This window comes from Crotalus tigris, unplaced genomic scaffold (assembly GCF_016545835.1).
Source record: "Crotalus tigris isolate CLP2741 ecotype Arizona unplaced genomic scaffold, ASM1654583v1 scf7180000020218.1340706, whole genome shotgun sequence".
NCBI lineage: Eukaryota > Metazoa > Chordata > Lepidosauria > Squamata > Viperidae > Crotalus > Crotalus tigris.
This window is the reverse complement of record NW_024097911.1, coordinates 396,959-417,500: the sequence shown is the minus strand read 5'-3', so window position 1 is coordinate 417,500 and position 20,542 is coordinate 396,959. Positions and strand designations below refer to the sequence as shown.

Sequence of the window (20,542 nt, the reverse complement as noted above, 5' to 3'; positions counted from 1 at the left end):
TTATTTCATGCTTAAAATGGATATGCCATCCTTTCAAACTACCACTAAAGTTCTCCCCTCTCCTTCCAACTATTTTTTCTGTAAGCCAGTTGATAGGTAATACCCCTTAGGTGTGAAAGAGGGAAACATCCATAAGATTTATTTATATTTTTATTTATGTATTGAATTTGGAGACCACCCATCTCACATAGCAATTCTGAGACATATCTACATGCAGATAAAGATTTTTTCAAAAGCAAAAGTCTCCCTTAATTTCAACTTTTGAGGACTTCATGAACACATCCATATTTTTGTTGTACTAATGCTGAAGGGATTTGTTATTGACTTTTTCAGAGGTGTTTTTTCAACGTCCAGTCTAGTCTATAGCTCTGAGATTTCCTAGTGGTAATCCTATCCATGCAGAGAACACAAATGGCCTAAATAGGGGTGAAATGGAGCCTCAGTTTACCAAAGAAACATTAGTACCTACAAACACTTACCTAAGGTAAAATTTTCTTTGTTTGATTGATGTGGCTGCCCAATTCAAAAGCATGACTGTGACTGATATACAATTAGAAGAAGGAATTAAAAATAAATGACTATGGCTGATTTGCAGTTTGAAGAAGGAGTTAAAAATAAAATGCAGTATCAAATAATAGACCTTGGGAACATAAAAAAGAAACCAGAATAACCAGCATAATTGTAATAACAGAAGCAGCCAAGATCAACCAGCATATTTCATTTAAGGTCATACAACCTGTATTGGCTCATCCCACAGTCTAGCCCAGTGGTTCTCAACCTTTTTAATGCCGTGACCCCCAACTGGTCGTAAGTCGAGGACTACTCGACCAGTCGTAAGTCGAGGACTACTCAACTGGTGCAGCACCGTTTGCAGAATGGGACTTTTGGTGGGCTCAGCAGGGCAGAGACAGCCTGGACAATTCCTATTGGCTTTTGAAAGCCAATAGAATAAAAGGGGAAGGAAAAGGGGAAAAAATGCTAAGGAAAAGGGGAAAAAAATGGTGGACTGCGTTGTTTGGCGACCCCCATGAAATGGTCGTTCGACCCCAAATGGGGTCCCGACCCACAGGTTGAGAACCACTGGTCTAGCCCAATGCTCAGGAAATACTGCATCTTTAGGGACTTGTGAAAGGACAGAAGCCCCTTCTGGGGTTTGTGTCTAGTGCTATATACAAAACCCAAATGGGGACATCAGTGAGCGCAGTGCCCCCCTTCCTGGCCAGCTCGATCTCAGTAAAACACATCAGGTTGGCCTTGTTATCCACAACTAAATTATGGATTATGGGAGCCTTATTATTGTACAGACTAACATGACATTCAATAGCAAAGGGATACTGAAGGACTGATGAGTCATTAGGTTGAACATGAGCTGAATTGGGAAGCCACATCAATCAATTAAACAGCCTTAAAAATCCTGAATCAGGATTTAAATACGAAGGCCATCTTTCCTGATGGTGGGCCACCATATCTTCCCCTGACTGTCACTATAGAGATGTTACCATGGACAGGTGTATCAGTCCCTCCTGATCCTCTTCTCCTTGATTTGAAACAAAGGGCTTCAGTTCATTCGCCAATATTTTAGACATCACTCCAGCTAATTGATCATGTAAACATCATGGACTTGCAGAATTTGCAAGCATAATTACTAAGGAGTAGAAATCCTGGAGGTGAGGTTTAACTGACATGGAGAGGTTTGGTGAATAAATTAAGTAGCAAATCTAGACCAGATAGATGATCAGTGGACATTTCAGCCTAGTCTATCTCACCAAATCTTTGCTAATCATAAAAATGGGGAGGATGCATACATGCTGTTCTATACTTTTCTAAAAAGTGGACATAAGGGTAGGAAGAATCTTGATCATTTTGACTAGTAGCTTCTGGCAAAAGTCTTGCCCAGTGAGCAAGGAAGTAAATAGCAAAGAATTGGGGTTATCCTGAACTGCTTAGAAGTCCCCTCTGAAAACCAATTTCAGTTTCCCATCTCCCCTCCATATGCACTGTGCTCTGGCAAGCTGACATTAGAGACCATCAGAAGCCCAGGTGATTGGCAGAGATATGCTATTCTGCAATGTATACAACCACTGTTTTTGGCCTGGGGAACAAACAATCCAAAGCAGGATGTGAGGAACTCATCATGCAAGTGAATGCTGAAGTGGAAGAGACCACAAGACTGGCAACTGAAACCACTGGCTTTTGTTAATGACCCCTTTTGCCAAGAACTGGAGGGGTGCTGGGAGATGATTCGGAGGCAATTTAACTCTTTCCTATTTGGATTTATAAGATTTTGATATCCTACTGAGAAAAAAACAGTGCTGTCTCTAAGCTGGAAGCAGCCTTTTTGTATGCTTTTTCATGTCTGTGTGTTCGGTTGCAGCCAAGTTTGCTTCTGTGATTATGTGTACGTTGAGTGAATGAAACACAATTTGCTTGTTTAGCACAGCACTGAAACATAGAGAGGAGTTAGAAGCTGGACAGTTAGCACAAGTACAGTAATTGAGCATAATTAATATGATCTGTGTATCTTTCTTAATAAGAGGAGAGGTGCCAAATGCTAGAGTCATCATCTGGAAACATCACATTTCTTAATGGATTTGGGCCACAATGGGGGTTTCCAAAGGAGGATTTTATTGTGCAATCCCTCTGCCTCATTCACAGAAATTTTTTAAATAGTATTTTCCAGGGAAGAAAAGATGGAAGGAGGAAAGATAATAGTAATACAATGATCATACAAGACTGTTAAGTCTTGATTAGCTTATCTATGATTTGTAGAATAAACCACTGTTGCCTAAGACTGACCATTAAGCCATTTACAAATCACTTTCGTTTGTAAGCCATACACTTGACTAGACAAACACATTTTAATTTAGTTTGCAGCACAAACCCAGCCTCTGTGATTGGTTAATGGGTCACTGTGTCCAGTGAATCTAGACAAGTGGTGGTGAACCTATGGCATATGTGCCAGAGGTGGCACTCAGAGCCCTCTCTGTTGGCACACGCGCCATCGCCACCAGCAGCAGGTCCATCAGGCCAACACTGCTGCCCGGAGCAGGAGCAAAAAGGAGGCAAAGCAGCCGATTAGTAAACTCAAGTAGAGGTGGTAGAGCAGAGGTCACCAACCATTGTCGATTGGTGAACTGGAAGAAAAGGGAGGGGGAAGCATTTTACATGTGTGCATGCACGCACGGGGCCATGAGTACACACGCACTGCAAATGGGGCAGGGCTAGTGCCTGCATGATACTCACTAGCCCTGCCCCGTTCTTGCATGGTGCAGCACCTTGTATTTGCACCCCGTGGTGTGGCGTTGGCTGTTTTTCCACCTTGCAGCACGGTGGCCCATTTTTGCACCCCTGGTTTTTGCGTGCCAGAGGCAGCACTCAGAAATGCCTCCCTGCCCCCCCCCCAAGGGCACCAAAATGCTGATGTAGCCCTGGCACTTTGCGATAAATAAGTGGGTTTTGGGTTGGAGTTTGGGCACTCGGTCTCTAAAAGGTTCACCATCACTGATCTAGATAATGTGATTGAATAAAACATGGTTTGGTTGACCATCAAGAAGCATATTATATGAACAAAGCCAGAAATTGCCAAGGGCAAAAAAAAGGAGAATCTGCTATGTCTAAGCAAGGGGAAGACTTTACTTGACAAAACTGTGTGCTAGTTAATCATTTGAGAGAGATAACATTTTTGAACCAAACCAGAGATGAGAGAGAATGGTGGTGTATTTTGTCTCAGTATCGATTATAGGAATCAACATGATTTGCAAATATTCTGCAGAAGAGTTTGCATGAAACAGGCCTGAGACATAATCATACGTCTGTTGTTTGGAGGGTGTGGTGAAACAGAGAGAGTAGTGTGCCATTAGCATTTATATGTCAGCTTTTGAGTGGTCGTGATGTCTAAATTTTGGAAATGTTTGTAGGTGGCTTAGCAAGTGTGAGTGAATGAGTGGCAAGAGAACTTCTTAGTAACTAGTGCCATTAAAGTTCTTTGTGCAATGCTAATATTCCTCTCCTAAAAATGAAATATTTATCCATGGAACAGTTGATTGCACAGTGCTCTAAGTGATAATAGTGATTTTTGCACAACATGTATTTCTTTGGTTAATTTAATCACAGTATGGTTTGATCACTTAAATCAGTTACCTTGGTTTGCATAAGACACTGTAGCATAAGCCAGCCATATTGGCTGTATCCACAAAATATAAAAGACTAAAATGCACTTGAAAACATAAGTCTATGAAGCTTGCTCAATTTATGTCCTAGCATTTTATATGAACCCAGCTAATTGTGGTTCATTCTATAAACTATCTTTAAGCAATATAACTCAAGGTAACGTGTAAATCCAATCAATGTCACAAAACAATATGACACGAGTTATCTCTATAAATGTTTGTGAATTAAAAATAAATAAATTCATTCTTTTTAAAATGTAGACCTGAAAGATATGTAAAACTAGGCATTAATCTCAGAAGACAATGACATGAATAAATCTGGGGGGGAAATGGGAAATGCAAGTAGCCAAAATGCCTGAGTTTTTACTCTGGCTCTCCTCTTTTTTTGGGCCATCAAAGGATTGAATCTGTGAAAAGACACAGGATCAAAAAAGATTTTAAATGTGTTTAGAGAGAACAGGAAATACCCTGGATTCCTTTCTCTGGCTGGAAATTAATTCAGCAGTTCAGATCTAGAGAAGAGCTCTTGCAGAGAAAAGTATAGGTCTATTGAACGTTGTTTCTGAAGATCCACCTAGACCAACAAGCCACAGTACATCTTCTGTTACCTTTTCTGAGAGATCAGATGATTTAAAATTGGAAGGGCGATGCTGGAATTGGGTCTCTTGGAAGGGAGACAAATGGATTTGGGAAAAGAGGAATCTAGAAAAGCCACAGGAACAGCGAGGCTGTTGGTCAGAGGTACATTTGCTGGCCTGAGAATCCCTGTACGTAGATGTCTCCCTGTTATGTGAGCAAGCAGCAGCATCTAAGTATCAAATTTAAATGACTGGTATCATATCCAGAATTAGAAATGGAAAAAGATGTGGGTTTTTACAGCAAAGTATATTTTAAATTTGAGCTTCCACAAACCTCCATTGCAGTTACACACAATGCTACACCATTACAAATACTGGGAAAAGCTTTTGTATGCACCACCATCTTGCCTCCCGTAGCAAATGATTATGTTTACCTATGATTACTAGATCTAGATTGAGAAATTCAGGAGGACTCCTAGATGACAAGCAAAGGCTTCGTTCTCTGTATCTCTTCGGAGTAATTGTCTGAATTTTGTTACACAAAACTGTACAGGTAGTCCTCAACTTACAACAGTTTGTTTAGTGGCACTGGAAAAAGTGACTTATGACCATTCTTCAAACTTACAATTGTTGCAGCATCCTTATGATCGTGATCAAAATTCAGACACTTGGCAACTGACTCACATTTATGATGGTTGCTGTGTTCCAGAGTCGTGTGATCACCTTTTGTAACCTACTGTAAGCAAAATTAATGGGGAAGCCAGATTCACTTAACAACTGTGTCACTAACATAACTGTAGTGCTTTACCTAACAACTGTGACATGAAAGGTTGTAAACTGAGGCAAAATTCACTTAACAAATGTTTCTCTTATCAACAGAAATTTTGGGCTCAGTTGTCCTAAGTTGAGGACTACCTGTATGTTATTTGAATCTCAGAAGTGATCAATATTGTCAATTTGCTGTGCAGAAACTGGAGTTTGAACCAGATGCTACAGCTTACAAAACATACATGGCTACAGGTCAGTTTCCATCTCTGATCAATGAGTCAGACAGGATAGAGATAAGTTAGTGTGGGCTTGTTGATTCTTTACAGTACAGTATACTTCATGTATCATGGAAACACTCAGAGATTGGATTCACACTGTACTTAGTGCAGTGTCATGCTTAACTATGGTATGTTCAAAACTAGAATTAATCAGTTTTATAAAGATATACCATAAATTATGCTTTATATACTATCATATTTAGGGTCTCAGATGCACAGGAATCAAAGTAGGTAAATTATAATATAATTTAGCGCAATATGTGAAGCTAGATACTAACTTAGATCTGTGTGCAAAATTGGGCTGCTGAACTGTAAAGCTACTAAATAGCAATGCTACAAAGAGATACACAAAATTCTAGTCCATAACTTGCATCTAGCAGTTTGGTAATATTTTCAACCTAGACCTGTAGTCCTAACATAAAAGCGCATTTATACAAAATACTTAAGTAATTTAGTATTTTAATGGCTTTTCAATTTCTGCAAACCAGCTTTTATAACCTGGGTTTGTTTTCAGAAAGAAAATCTCATCTAGCCAAACTTCCAAGAGTGACCATTTTAGATTTATACAATGCTATAAGTGACAAACTTTAGTTAAAAGGATACAATGGGATATAAAACAGTAGCATGAATATGCTTGTTAAACTAGACAACAAATGGAAAAATTCAGCCTTACAATTTGTGATTTCATGGATCCATGGGACATTGGGGAAAAAAAGGGAAACAGTGCAGCCCTTTGCCAGAATAAACATTATCTATTGCTTAGCATGTAGTGAGAATCCAACTGATTAAGATTTATTTAGTTAGCTGGTTAACTATGATTAGTAAATTATAAGCTGCAATAGTTTGCCAAATTTTCTGAAGTGTTCTTAAACTGGTATTTGCCAAGTACAGTGTAAAGAACATAAGAATATTGCAGGATTAGATAAAGGGCCATCCTAGTCCACCATTTTGTTTCCTCATGTGCTTCTGGGGCATTCACAAGTGATGTGGAGACCATTGGTTCCCCTACAATTGATATTGGAAGCATACTTCTGAGACCCCGACTCTCAGAGGAGTCTTCATCCTAGCAACCCTTGATTGACTTCCTCTCTCTGAATTTATCCAAATTCTTTAAACCCAACCAAGTTGGGTTATGGCTAGCACCATTACATCTTGTGGCAATGAATGCCACAGTTAATTACCTCAAGATGATAGCAGGATGAATCAGAGGGGAGTAAGGGAGCAAAAGATTCAGTGTGCAGAGCTCAGCAGAATTTTGAAACCTGGGTAGAAGAGATGTGATGACCCCAGAGGCTGGGTTTGTGCAACATGCAAGCGCAGAATATGGTTGATGAGTATGTGGCTCATTGTGTCCTTGTCATAACCAGAGCTATCATGGGATAGCCAAATCCTGAAAAGCCAAACCAGGAAACCATTTTCAAGGCTGATTTCTGACGGTGAGAAAAAATGTTCCACACAACAGCAGAAGAAATCAAGGGGTAGCTGCTTTAATATCATGATGCCTAGATACAGTAGGAAAAAACTGCCTTTCCTCATTAATGTAGCTCCTGGCTTGGCAAAAACCATGCTTTGTGTCTTTACATTGTTTAGACTGATCACAGCTGTAGTGGTTTGCAAGCATATTTTCTGAGTTTTCTTTCTCCATCCTGTGTAGAGCAGACAGTCTTCTAAAGATTTTAAAAAAGGAAAATGGTCTGTGTGTATGTGTGTGTGCGTGCGTGGAAAGAGATTTTCTTTTTGCTAGTATTTTAAATCAGCATTGACTTCTATTCCTCCTCACATTGGGGAAATTAGTTTGAAACATAAGACAGCCAAATATGATTTCAAGGCCATACAATCCTTATCAAACTCTGCTACCATTGTTATTATTCTACTGTTTAATAGTAGGAGCTGGTCTGAGGAAAAACAAGTCAAAACTGACAACAGGAGTTGAAAACATTTGAGAATTGTGAAATTTCATTGAAATTCTTGAGAAACAAAAATTCCAAGAGATTTCAGTTCTGATGTGGACACAAATAAAAGTACTTGGTAAACAAGCCAAGATCAAATGTTTACTGTTTGTTTGAAACTTGCTTGAAAGAGGAACAAAAAAAAAAACAACCCATGCATATTATGAAAACTGCATGACTGCTTCAAGATTGAGAAATAAAGGGAGGATTTAACATTTTGGAGATGACTGGAAAGTTTAGAAAGGCGAGAAAGATAAATTCCTGAATTCCAACTATGGGGTTAGAACAGTGGTTCTCAACCTGTGAGTCGGGACCCCATTTGGGGTCGAACGACCATTTCACGGGGGTCGCCAAACAACACAGTCCGCCATTTTTTCCCCCTTTTCCTTAGCTGTGCTACTCCCTTTTATTCTATTGGCTTTTGAAAGCCAATGGAATAGACTCTCTTGAATAGAGTCTAATTCCATTGGCTTTCAAAAGCCAATAGGAATTGTCCAGGCTGTCTCTGCCCTGCTGAGCCCACCAAAAGTCCCATTCTGCAAACGGTGCTGCACCAGTTGAGTAGTCCTCGACTTACGACCGGTTGAGTAGTCCTCGACTTATGACCGGTTGGGGGTCGCAGCATTAAAAAGGTTGAGAACCACTGGGTTAGAAAGAAATGAAGATCTGTGTGTTTAAGCAGAACACCAGTATGGTGTAATGGTTCAAGCACTGGACTAGAAGTGGGAGACCAGGTCCTAGCCCCCCTTGGGCAGAGAAGCTGGCTGGATAACTTCAGGCCAGTCAGTGGGAAGTTGAAAACCATAAACCTACTCACCCACATTGGACTAGCATGGTGGATTATGATCCACAACCCTCAGACCTTCATCCTGCAGTGGATTGATTCGGGCTGATAATAGTAATAATCTGCAGTCAGCACAACATTAACAATGTGCGCTTCTTTTAAATGCTATCAGAGATCAAAGTTTGCCTTTTGCCCTGACCAAGGCTTAAAAAAACGGCGCTACAATACAGAGAAAGGAAGGGGGGGGGAGGAAAACAACAGCCTCAAAGTAAGCCGACTTCAAAACGAGCTGATTTCCCCCCCCCCCCCAACAGCAGCTGTTAGCCCAACCCTCCCATAGTGCGAGGAAACAAATTGCCAACACCTCCTCTTTTTCAGACTTTTGTCAATATCCTCGCGGATAGGAAGGGGCGGGGGGTGGTGGAATCCAATACCCTCCTCCTCGGGGAGGCGGTAAAAGCCAAGAGATATTTCATGGCTGTGTGTGGCTAATGAAATCCCACTTCTATCCAGTTATAAGAAAGAAAAGCCAAGAGTCGACGAGCAGGGATTGAAATCTGCTTTTGCATGCACTCCGCTCTCGACGCCTGGCGCTGCAGTACGAAAAAGCCAACCCACTCGGCTAGGAGTCGGTGTGGAGAGAGCGCGGGAGGGAGGAGGAGGAGGAGGAAGCGAGGGGAGTGGGAGAGCAGAGGTCTTAGCAGACGCTCCAACGTGGATAAGCTTTAAGCTTTCTGATACATTCCTGCCTGGCCAGGGCGACACTTCCTGCGAGAGCTGTGCCGACTTGTTGCAAAGATCTGTCTTAGAAAGCAACGAAATCAATCCACTGGGTTGCTCGTCTCCCTCCCGCGCCTTCCCCCCCCACCCCACCCCGATCGCTCCCCTTCCCGGCTCTAGCGACGTCCTAGTTGGTCGAATCGAGACCCTTTCTGAAGGAGGTCGGGGCAATTTGATGGAGACTTCAAGCAGCCTGGCGGTTGGGGGGCGATCGCGGGGGGATTTTGGAGGGGACTGAAGAAGGGAGGGGTGGCAGTACAGACATGCAGAGAGCCAGCGTGATGGGGATGCCCAGTCCGGAACCCAGTGGATCATATTCCCAGCAATTCAAAGCCATGAGGTTCTCCTATCACATCGAAGGGGGAGCGACTACTTCGCCCCAAATCCGAGCTGGTAAGCGCCAGAGGACTGGGAAGGGTGTTTTTGGGGGCGAGGGCTTATGTGCTTTGGGTAACATAAAGAAGCAGTTGCTCCTTGACGCCGAGTGAAGGCGGATACAGTCGTACTGTAAAATAAGTGCTTGGTGTCGATGGTCATCTTTAGCGAAGGGAACTAATGCCTAATGGTTAAAGGTGGGAGCGCCTGTATCTCAGAAGGAATCTCGGTTTTTCTTCTGCAGTTGGGGGAGCGGGATCCTATGATAGAGCAACGAATTACATTGTTTTCTTTGGAAAGAGAAATACGTGGAATCTGGCATTGATATTTGGGCGCCTGTAACGCAAAAGCTAAAGATAAAAGCGCTGTGGAATTTCATTTTCGTAATTTGTAGCAGCTTCGAGTTAAAGTAGATTTAAAAAAAAAAAAAGTGGTCTGGAGAGGGGAGCTTTCGTTCCTTATGCCGGGGAGGGAGCAAAAGCAATGCTGTGCTTAAAATAATTCCACCGTTGTAGATGGTAGGGTTAAAAAAAATGAGACATTCCGTTTTAGGCTCCTGCCCCAAAGTGCTTACAGTAGGAGTCTGGCTCTTGTTTCTCCTGTGCCCCGTTTTCCACCTCTTCTTAGAGTAGTTGGCTTGGCCTTTCATTCTGAAAGTCCCCCCCTCCTCTTTTTCTTATTCTTTTTTTTTTTTTTTTTTACAATCCTGCCATTTTGCTTTCCAAATCCCTAAAACTGCAGGCAGCTTTCGGAACAAAGAGACACGGCAGTTAAATTGAAATGGAGGAGGTTCAGAAGAGAGATGTTTGCGGGAATATTAGCTTCAGCACTCTTTAATCCCAGGATTATTTTTAACACTGCTGAGGAAAACAGCTGCTTTGATTTCAAATGCAATTCATTTATCTCCTTTCTTCCACCCTTGCATAGGCAATTAGCTATTACTTCCATAGCCGGGCAATTGAACTTGGTGATATTGAATAAACTTGTTGCCAAAGTTTCTATATCTGGAATATTTATACTGGGACTATGTAAATTGCATCAGTGGAACTCCTTGCCACTTTGTTCTCTGGCTGTGTTCACATGACATGCTGAACTGTAAAAAGGCAGTCACAATGTAGTGAAAGTACAACTGTATGGCTAATTTGTAGTTTAGCCATATGCATGCAAAAAACTTGGTTAAGTGAGTAAACCATGAATTAGCACCCATGGAAACATGCAGAAAAATTCAGAGCTTTTAACAAGGAATAAATCATATGTCATGCTCTGTACAGTATTTAGCTTATCAGGGGATTTTTATGCTATATATTCTGGGTTAGAGGCCAAACTGCTCCCAATCAAGGTGCAAATGTGCAGGTTGGTGTCTCTTCTCTCGCCACATCTCCATCGATGTGAAAAATCTCACAGGAGATACTGACACATTTGAGTCACCCTTGCAAGTCTGATATTCTTAGAAGCAGTGTGCAGCCCTAGAATAGCTGTGAAACACACGTAGACATATCTCAGGTACAGAAAATGAGACCCGAGAATAAGGTATCTTGTCTCTCTCCCCCCTCCTTCATAATAATTGGGACAGGCAACCTACTTGCTTTAAAGCTTTCTTGATTATAATACCAGGCATCAGGCCTTACCAGAGACAGTGCTTCTTCCTGGCTATAGAACTGAATCGAGGTCTACAGATTTGGCTTCAGAGCATAACTCTTAAGGGGGGGAGATGAAATGGGATACACAGTGGGGGCCTTTCTGGCTCTGGTTTTCCCTGAGATGGGGCAAACCTTTTCCATCTCCGCCCCTTTCCTTTGTTGATTCAGACCAGAGTAAGCTTTGTGTCTTTCTCTCTTTTTTTCCTTCCCCCTGTGCTTCAACCAACACCTGGCAAGACTGCAAAGGCATGGGGTGGATCCTGCCACTGTGGAGAGAAACCAATACAACCCCAACAAGCTTTTCATCTCTAAAGCCAATGCAGCTTGGATTAAGGCCCCAGTTTGCTCCTTCCAATGTTAGAAAATACACAGCCTCTAGTACTGCAGCTAGTGTATTCTCTCAATTCCCTCTTTTTAATCTTCCAGATCATGGTTTAGTCACTAGACTCTTCTTTCATTTTTTGGGCTGAAGAAAAACCAGGAATCTTAGCTTTCCACACACTGAACTTTTGAAATTGTAGACCTTTTTCCTTCAGCAACCAGTGGACTGAAGACATAAGGCTGCCATAAATAAGATTGTGGTGTTGGTTGCCCTCAGTGATCCAGGCCCAAATTGCTGGGTGGCAGTGCAGTGTCATAAGTTCTACCTAGTTGCAAACAGCTGGGGGAGAATAGGGGTCTGCTGGTGTGCTTCTGTCTATCACTCCCACCCTCAGGTTATTTAAGTATTTAGAAAGGCTAAATGATTAAAGAGTTCTTAAACAGGTCTGTTCACTTCAACCGGAACCCAGCTTAAAGATTCTGCCTATATGTGTATCTGTTCCTTTTTGCAGTCCAGGTTTCAATTACAAAGGAAGACTTGGCTTGTTGCTTCTACAAGGGGGTGGCTGACTGGCATGGCTTGGGTGCAAAATGTCTTGCTTAACAGGAAGTGTGTTGGAAATCTTGTGCTCCTTAGGAACTAGTCCAGATTGTCCCAACTTGGCACCCTCCAGATGTGTTTGCTTTCCCAGACCCAGTGGCTGCATTGGCTGGGGTGTTAAGTGCTGTAGTACTTGTAGAGCACTTTGGGAGGTGATCAGCTTTGCAAAAAATCAGGAATGTTGTGAGAGATGCAGGACATTTGCTGTATGGAATTGGCAAATAAAGTTGGTAGGAAGACAATTTACAATGGGGAAGGGTCAGCTGTATAAGTAATGATTGTTTATAGGAATTTTTTTTACATTCCTGCAGGAGCAACTGGCATGCTGTTTGATTAAGTGCTAACCATCTTTGTCCCCTGACTCTTTTCCCCATTCCAGTATCAGTAGCTGCATTTCTGATCTCCCTTATCCTCCATCTTTACAAAGCTTTGAGGAACTGCTTGGTTGACATAAAAACAAAGCCACATCCTGGCTCCAGGCAAAGCCGCAGGGGGACTATCTGGGGGCCAGAGCCTGGTTTAGGATGAGGCAAAAGGCCCAGGCCTTCTAGCTCCTGCTGTGGAGATGCATGTGGTCTGAGGAACTTAACACTGGTTGGCTCAGAGAAAGGGAAATATCCAAGGAGCTTTTTAAGGAAAAAGCAGAGAAAAGGTGCTTACCTTGTTGTTCACCTCTAATGTTTTCTCTGATGGGCCCTAAAAAAAGGCTCATGTTTATTTAAAAATGCATAGTTTGATGAAGAGAACATCCCAGAGTTTTAAATCAAACTTAAATATGTCTGTTTCAGCAGTTTAGCTAATGCCTCATGTAAGTGAACTGAGGTGTATCAAGAAATGTGGGATTAAATTTTAATTGAATAATGTTGAGGCGGAAATCCTGTAGATACCTGTGAAGAGGGTAAATTAAAGAGGGCTTGCTTTTGAAGAGAGATTAAATAGGTTTGTGTTACAGTGCTATTGTTTTTAATCTTGGTTGAGTTCACATAATAAGCTGAGTCCCTAACCAGTAAAACAAAGGTTGACATAATGTGTTGTGTGAACCTAGGCCGTACTCAGCGTGTGGTCCTCAATGGAATCGCATCTACATGGAGGGAAGTGTGTAGTGGGGTGCCCGAGGGCTCTGTTCTAGGCCCAGTGCTCTTCAACATCTTCATCAATGATTTGGACGAGGGCATAGATGGGGAACTCATCAAATTTGCGGATGACACCAAGCTGGCAGGAATAGCCAACACTCCAGAAGATAGGCTTAAGATACAGGAGGACCTGGACAGACTTGAACACTGGGCGCTGTCTAACAAAATGAAATTCAGTGGTGAAAAAAGTAAGGTTCTACATTTAGGCAAGAAAAAACAAATGTACAGGAATAGTATAGGGGGTACCTTGCTCAATAGTAGTAACTGTGAGAGGGATCTCAGAGTCCTAGTGGACAATCACTTAAATACGAGCCAGTAGTGTGCTGCAGCTGCTAAAAATGCCAACACAGTGCTAGGCTGCATTAACAGAGGGATAGAATCAAGATCACGTGAAGTATTAATACCACTTTACAATGCCTTGGTAAGGCCACACTTGGAATACTGCATCCAGTTTTGGTCACCATGATGTAAAAAAAGATGCTGAGACTCTAGAAAGAGTACAGAGAAGAGCAACAAAGATGATTAGGGGACTGGAGGCTAAAACATATAAGGAACAGTTGCTGGAATTGGGTATGTCTAGTTTAACAAAGAGAAGGACAAGGGGGGATATGATAGCAGTGTTCCAATATCTCAGGGGCTGCCAAAAAAAAGAGGGAGTCAAGCTGTTCTCCAAAGCGCCTGAAGGCAGGATAAGAAGCAACGGATGGAAACTGATCAAGGAGAGAAGCAACCTAGAACTAAGGAGAAACTTCCTGACAGAATAATTAACCAATGGAACAACCAGCCTCCAGAAGCGGTGAATGCCCTAACACTGGAAGTTTTTACAAAGAGACTGGACAGCCATTTGTCCAAAATGGTATAGGATTCCTGGCTGAGCAGGGGGTTGGACTCGATGACCTTCCAACATTATTATTATTATTATTATTATTATTATTATTATTATTATTATTATTCAGGGAACCATTTTTAAACAAGCAATGGATTTGTGTTTTTGTGAATTGAGTCATAATTATTCTTGTACGTATTATAATTATTTGCCTCACTAAACAATACCATTTACTCCCAGAGATTAACTAAGAGCTTGCTCAATTATAAATCCCTATTAAATCTTGCAGTCACATTAGGGGAAGTAGTGATCCCATAGTTCCTAGGCTTTATTGAAGTACTGAGAATCTTAACTGGTTCTTTAATCAAGTATTATGATCTATTGTATAAAGCTGATCCAAAAAGCCTGCATTCCAGATCTGGGAGTAGTACCACTAATGTAGTTTATTTGATCTTGACTTCATGTGCTATGAGAATCTAGCTACTTCTAATATGATGAACAAAATATCATTAGACAAATTATGGTTTGGTGTGATATGTAAATCCAGCCTGTAAGGCTGTCTTGGAGATGTCTAGAGGGTTTGGGGTACCATTGAGTAAGCAGGCAGGCCTCACCTGTGGACCACAGCCATTTAGAACAGTGGTTCTCAACCTTTTTAATGCCGCGACCCCCCAACCGGTCGTAAGTCGAGGACTACTCAACTGGTGCAGCACCATTTGCAGAATGGGACTTTTGGTGGGCTCAGCAGGGTAGAGACAGCCTGGACAATTCCTATTGGCTTTTGAAAGCCAATAGAATTAGACTCTATTCAAGAGAGTCTATTCTATTGGCTTTCAAAAGCCAATAGAATAAAAGGGAGTAGCACAACTAAGGAAAAGGGGAAAAAAATGGCGGACTGCGTTGTTTGGCGACCCCCGTGAAATGGTCGTTCGACCCCAAATGGGTTCCCGACCCACAGGTTGAGAACCACTGATTTAGAAAGTTTTCTTGAAATTAATGGTGGCTTCTTCTTATTTTCCCTGTGGAAGGTGCAAGAGAATTCTTGTTGAACTTTGCTTTGATTGATTAGTGAGATGTGTGTTTTTCCACCTTAAGAGGCCAAAGCACTTGAGCTCGTCCAGATGGGTGCTGAGGGGCATTCAGGAACCCTTGAGTAGAAAATTGAGGGTACCTCTGGGAACTGCTGCTGTCTTTCAATGCCTACAGTCTGATCTGGCTGGCCCCACCAGTTTTTCCATGCATCTGGGTGAGAAGTGCTATTTTTAGAAAGAGGCCGGGCTGGGGAACTCTGGGGCTGTAGTTCACTGTGTCAGCGGCAGCTGCCAGGTTCAGCTTGGGGAAGGGTGGGGAGGGGGAAAATGCGGTCTGAGACTTGAGAAAAACTTTCCTAAGCTGAAAGGGGAAGATTGTTGAGGAACAGTACACCTTGTTTGTTAACAACAAAGTCCCAAAGCTTGCTGGGTCAGCAAATAAAATGTACCAATCCTGATGCCCAGGATATGTCACTGTGACATCCCACTGGCATTGCAGCGGTGCTGAGACCGTTATACCACCTCTTAATGTGGTTGCAAGAATCTGGGAGTGACTTTGCCTGAGCTTTCCTCTTTCAAATTGTATGATGTCACAAGATTAGGAATTTGGCAAAAGAAATACTATTCAGGAAATGCATATTTAAATTGTGCAACTGGCAAGTAATGTTCACAAGTGGCCACTGTCTCAGATGGTTGTATGGAGAGTCCTTATCAATGGTTGCTATCCTCACTTGGAAGACCCTTGGTCTATTCCTGGACAGGACTTCTATGTTGAATAAGAATTAATAAGCTAACTACAAGCTATACAAAAATACAATAGTGTACTATCTCTACAGTTCTATATCCTGCAAAGACGAGGATTGTATGAGGATGAGGGGGGAAAAGGAAGATAATGATGGGAAATAATAACTGTTGTTTCCATATAATTGTTTCCAAGATCCAGACTGAAAATAATTCAGATATTTTGAGGGAAAGACTAAATGAATGGAAGAAATGCAAGATGTAGAGCTGGAGATAAGAAGCCAGGGTCTTGGCAAAGGTAAAACTCCCATACAGAATAGAGAAAATTGTTTAGGAAAGGATAGTGTAGCAACCATATATAACAGAATTGGCATAGCATCCTCAGTTTGTTCATGTAAGTATCGCAGACTCCAAATAAACTGTGCCCAAGAGAGGCTACCTTATACCAATCTGAACCACCAAATGTTACATTGTGCACACCTGTAACCAGCCTCAGGAATTGATAGATTTTATCCATCACGCTAAGCGCCATTATGGTTTGTTTGCTTTTGGCTTAATATGTTGCGCAAACATAGCCACCTGTGATTCAGTTCACCATGGTTAAGCAAACCTTTGTTTAGTATGATTGGTTTCTCTGACCTCCCGTTATCCCGATCTGACCTTCACCTTCCCAACTACTTGCTCGTGTAGATCAGCCAACCTGGTGTGTGTGTGAGTGTGACTTGGGGCCACAAAAAGATAGTTCTATGCTGCTCATTCTGTCACTCAAATTATGCACTTTATTAGTGTATACCTGGGCTTAATATACGAGGAGGGCAACAACAGATCCTGTCCTTGGGATGAATGAATGGAGAAGACTTGTGTGTGTATCGCATCACTAGGGTCAGGTGGTACCAGAATTAAAGTACGTTAGACTGTAGCTCTTCCTCTTGCTGCCTGTTCCTCCCACATTTCTACCTCATTTTAGTGCCCCACTCTTATTTTACGGAGCTCATGGCACAGCACATCTAGTGTTCCACCAGTGGGGCAGGGCTTCTGCCAAATCCTACAGTCCTTCAGCCACTGGAATTTCAACATAACCTTGTGCTTTGCACATACATGTTCTTGACATGCATCTTTTCTCCCCATTATTCTCTCTGTTATTTTACCCTGCCTCTTACATTGCTCTGGTTAGAGATCCATAAAGTCTACTAAAGCAGCTTTGGGGGATGCTGATCATTGCAGTACTAAGGTTAACATTTCATAGTGTAATCAAAAATGATGGCTAATGAAATGGGAGTCATTTATGATACATTACATTAGGACAGGCGATGGGGGAATGGTGAGTTTGATAGATACAGAAGCACAGCCCAATCAAACCAGCCAGCTGAGATGTCTGCTCTCTCGTGAAGTAGGAAACTGGAATTCCCGCTGTTTCTAATAGCTGCTTATATTTTAATCCTTGTTTAATTTAAACCATTTTGTTTCTTGCCTTCTTACTATTCCCTGAACTGCAAAGTGTTAACTCCCCCTCCAAAACACACATGCACACACAGAGACACAAGCAGGGTGAGGGCAGGATACATCCTGCTGCACCACCCACATTTGGCCTCTCCTCCCTCCTTCCAACCTTTTTCCTTTTGCAGAATCCTTAATGCGTTCCATATGGGCCCATCTGTATGTACAGAAGCTTCCCAGAGGCCTGGGGCTATGGTTGTTGGTGGGATGGTCAGGCAAAGAATCCTGCCTCAACCAGCACCCACTCCAGCCTCCCTAAACTGCATTCACAGCATTTCTTGTTTTTTTGCATTGTAACCCTGGCCGGGAAGGAGAAAAGGAAGGAGGCACACTGCAATGCAAGCTGATATACTTGGATTGTGACTGTTGCTTGTCCCCATTAAGTAGTGCTTATCAAGAGTACATTGCAGGATTATTTTTATGTGCTCAGATTTTATTTAGTAATTCATCTATGAGTGGAACCCCCCCCCCCTCAGCAGGGATTTCGGATACTCTCTTTGGATGGGATAGAGGGCAGAAGAGCCATCTGCGTAGCCATGCAAAGGTACTGATTTCCATGCTGATACTGGTGGCCTATCTGGGTCTTAGCTGAAGAGAAGCTCTTAACTGGGCTGCATGGCTTTCTTCTTTCCAAGATCTAAGAGCTCTCATGTGTTTCCTGGCTAGTAGAATTTAGAAAGCCAGATTGCCATCTTGTCTCTTGTTCCTGTTTGGAATCGCTGCTCTATAATTTTTGGAAACAGGCCTTTAATTTTCTGAAAGCTGGACATGGTTTGGGAGAAAATGAGAAAGGGAGGCTTTTTAGGGTGGAGTTAGGAGGTAGCCTGCAACCAGTTCAGATTTTTAAGTAAAAGGAGAGATTGCCAAGGCCTGATGCCCAGTTCTGAATTGTCTCTCTTGAACTGAGCTCACTTGAAGAGTGGGAAAAGCCCCCAAACCTATTTTCTTAAGTCAGCTAAATCTTTGGACCCAGATTTGCATCACCTCCATTTTGGCAGAGTGATACCTTACAACAGATGTGATTTGTGAACTCTCATTGCCCAAGTACTTGGAGTGATCCATTTGCAAAATGTTTTCCCTCATTGTGCCAGCTCTCTGTATGTGTCTGTTTTGGTTATATTGTGAACACACTTCTTAAGACCGCTAAACCTTAAAGAAAGGTTCAATAGAAACTCTGCAATTGCATATTAATGGAAGGTGTTAATATTCTACTCCATATTTGTGGTAGTGTAGTTGAAGCACGAAGGGTTGATTATGTTCCTCATTGACAGAGTGGGGAAGAAGACAGCAACAGACCCTTGGCAGTGGGCTTTCCCCCCATCCTGGAGGCAGAAGGAAAGTAGGAAACCACTGCCTGACAGTGGTCCTTTTGTTATGTCTTGAAGATGAGGCCAGCAATATTGCTATCCTCACACAGGGTGGGGGACCAGTTTCTGCTGCTGCTATGGAGGAATGAGAAATAGGAAAGGGGATTCTTCCTCTTCTCAGCTGTCTGTCCCTACTCCCACCCCCAAGTATGCATCTTTTCCTGTCTCTCACCAGACCAAGCTCTGCTCCCACTTCATATCGTTGCTGTCCTTCTGACATAGGGCCAGCAGTGGCATTCTCAAGCAAGTATGGAGGTAAGAGTAGTTTACAGAGATAGCAACAGCTGCTCTTAGAAATACTGATCTCATGGGAAGGATTCCGTCAAGTTGATATTCCTATCAGAAGCCAGAAACAAGAAAATGTTGGCAACCAGGAAAGACTTTTATTTTCTCCAGCAGCCAAAGAAGGTTAAGGGCCCCCCAGCTGGATGCCCTGCAGGTCACCAACCTCCCTGAGGCTTCTCAGTGCATTCAGAAAGTTCTCGTGGAGCAGGATTTGTTTTGCTTTTTTAAAGAGGAGAACACCATGCCTTGCCAAATCACCTGGATTTGTCTTCCTTCTGCCTCAGTGTCAGGGTAGTCCTGAGACAAGAGGCTCCAATGTGAGAATATGTCCTCAGTGCTTGTTAGGCAGGCATGGGTTTGTGTGGATGACTTGTCAGAGAAAGCTATGAAAGGACGAGTAGATTCCAATGACTGCAAAGATTAGAGTAATTCAACCAGTGGGTCTTTCCAGTATATATGCCTGAGTGTGAAAGCTGCGCACTGAGGAAGAACTACAAAAGGAAGACAGACATCATCTGGATCTGGAGACCAACCAACAAATAAGTCCCGAACTAAATGAAAGTGGACTTTTTCCTGGAAGCAATGATCAGCAAGCAGAAACTTGGATATTTGATTATTTGTCATGGACTAGCAAAGGCTCTTATGCTTGGCAAGATTGAGGAGGAGGAGGAGGAGGAGGAGAAGGGAAAGTCAATGGAGAAGATGGATAGGTGAAATGAAGAAGAGAACTGCACTATGCTTCTAGGACAGTGATGGCAAACCTTTTAGAGACCGAGTGCCCGAACTTCAACCCAAAACCCACTTATGTATTGCCGGGTGGTCGTGGCAGACGGGTGGGCATGGCTACAGTGGTCATGGCAGACGGATGGGCGTGGCCAGGGTGGGCATGGCCAGCTCGATGTTGCTCCTGGGGAGGGACACCTGTGGGGGCTGGCAGGGTTGAGGGAGATCCAGGGGTCTCTGGCGGGTGGGGCAGTGGGCAGGAAGCTGGGTCTGCATGGTGAGGCGAGGCAGGGCAGGGGTGCCATGTCACAGGGCAAGGCGAGGCAGGGGCCGGGGTGTCTACTGCCTAACACCATCAGCCCCCACACACAAAGGCCAGCAAGCACATGGGTGCTGGAATGCATCCGGCCACGTGGGACCTCTGCAAGTTAGCGGGCGGCTGGTTGAAGAGGACGGTTGCCATCTCCGGGGCATGGCGCGCATGCTTACAGAGAGGGCTCCGAGTGCCACCTCTGGCACGTGTGCCATAGGTTCGCCACCACTGTTCTAGGAGCTCTGGAACCAAGGAGTTATGAGGTGACTGGGGACAAGTCAGGATGGCGAGCATTCCTCCATGCAATTTCCAGGGGCAAATCCATGGTCCTTAATTTTCTGTGAACATGATGATTTTGAAAAAGGCAAAATAATCCAGGAAAG

The 20,542-nt window shown here is 42.9% G+C and overlaps 2 protein-coding genes across 3 annotated transcripts in view; one reads left to right on the top strand and one right to left on the bottom strand.

Moving 5' to 3' along the window:
- Positions 1–20,542, bottom strand: part of GNL3L (G protein nucleolar 3 like) — a 43,564-nt gene that overhangs the window by 21,187 nt on the left and 1,835 nt on the right. The window lies entirely within an intron of this gene.
- Positions 8,883–20,542, top strand: part of FGD1 (FYVE, RhoGEF and PH domain containing 1) — a 68,139-nt gene continuing 56,479 nt past the window's right edge. The window contains exon 1 of one of the 2 annotated variants that reach the window (XM_039366013.1): positions 8,883–9,699. In XM_039366013.1, coding sequence (XP_039221947.1) covers positions 9,570–9,699 — 130 coding nt within the window. In that variant the 5' untranslated portion in view covers positions 8,883–9,569. The remainder of the gene's footprint in view (positions 9,700–20,542) is intronic. The other variant, XM_039366014.1, reaches the window with a different exon arrangement.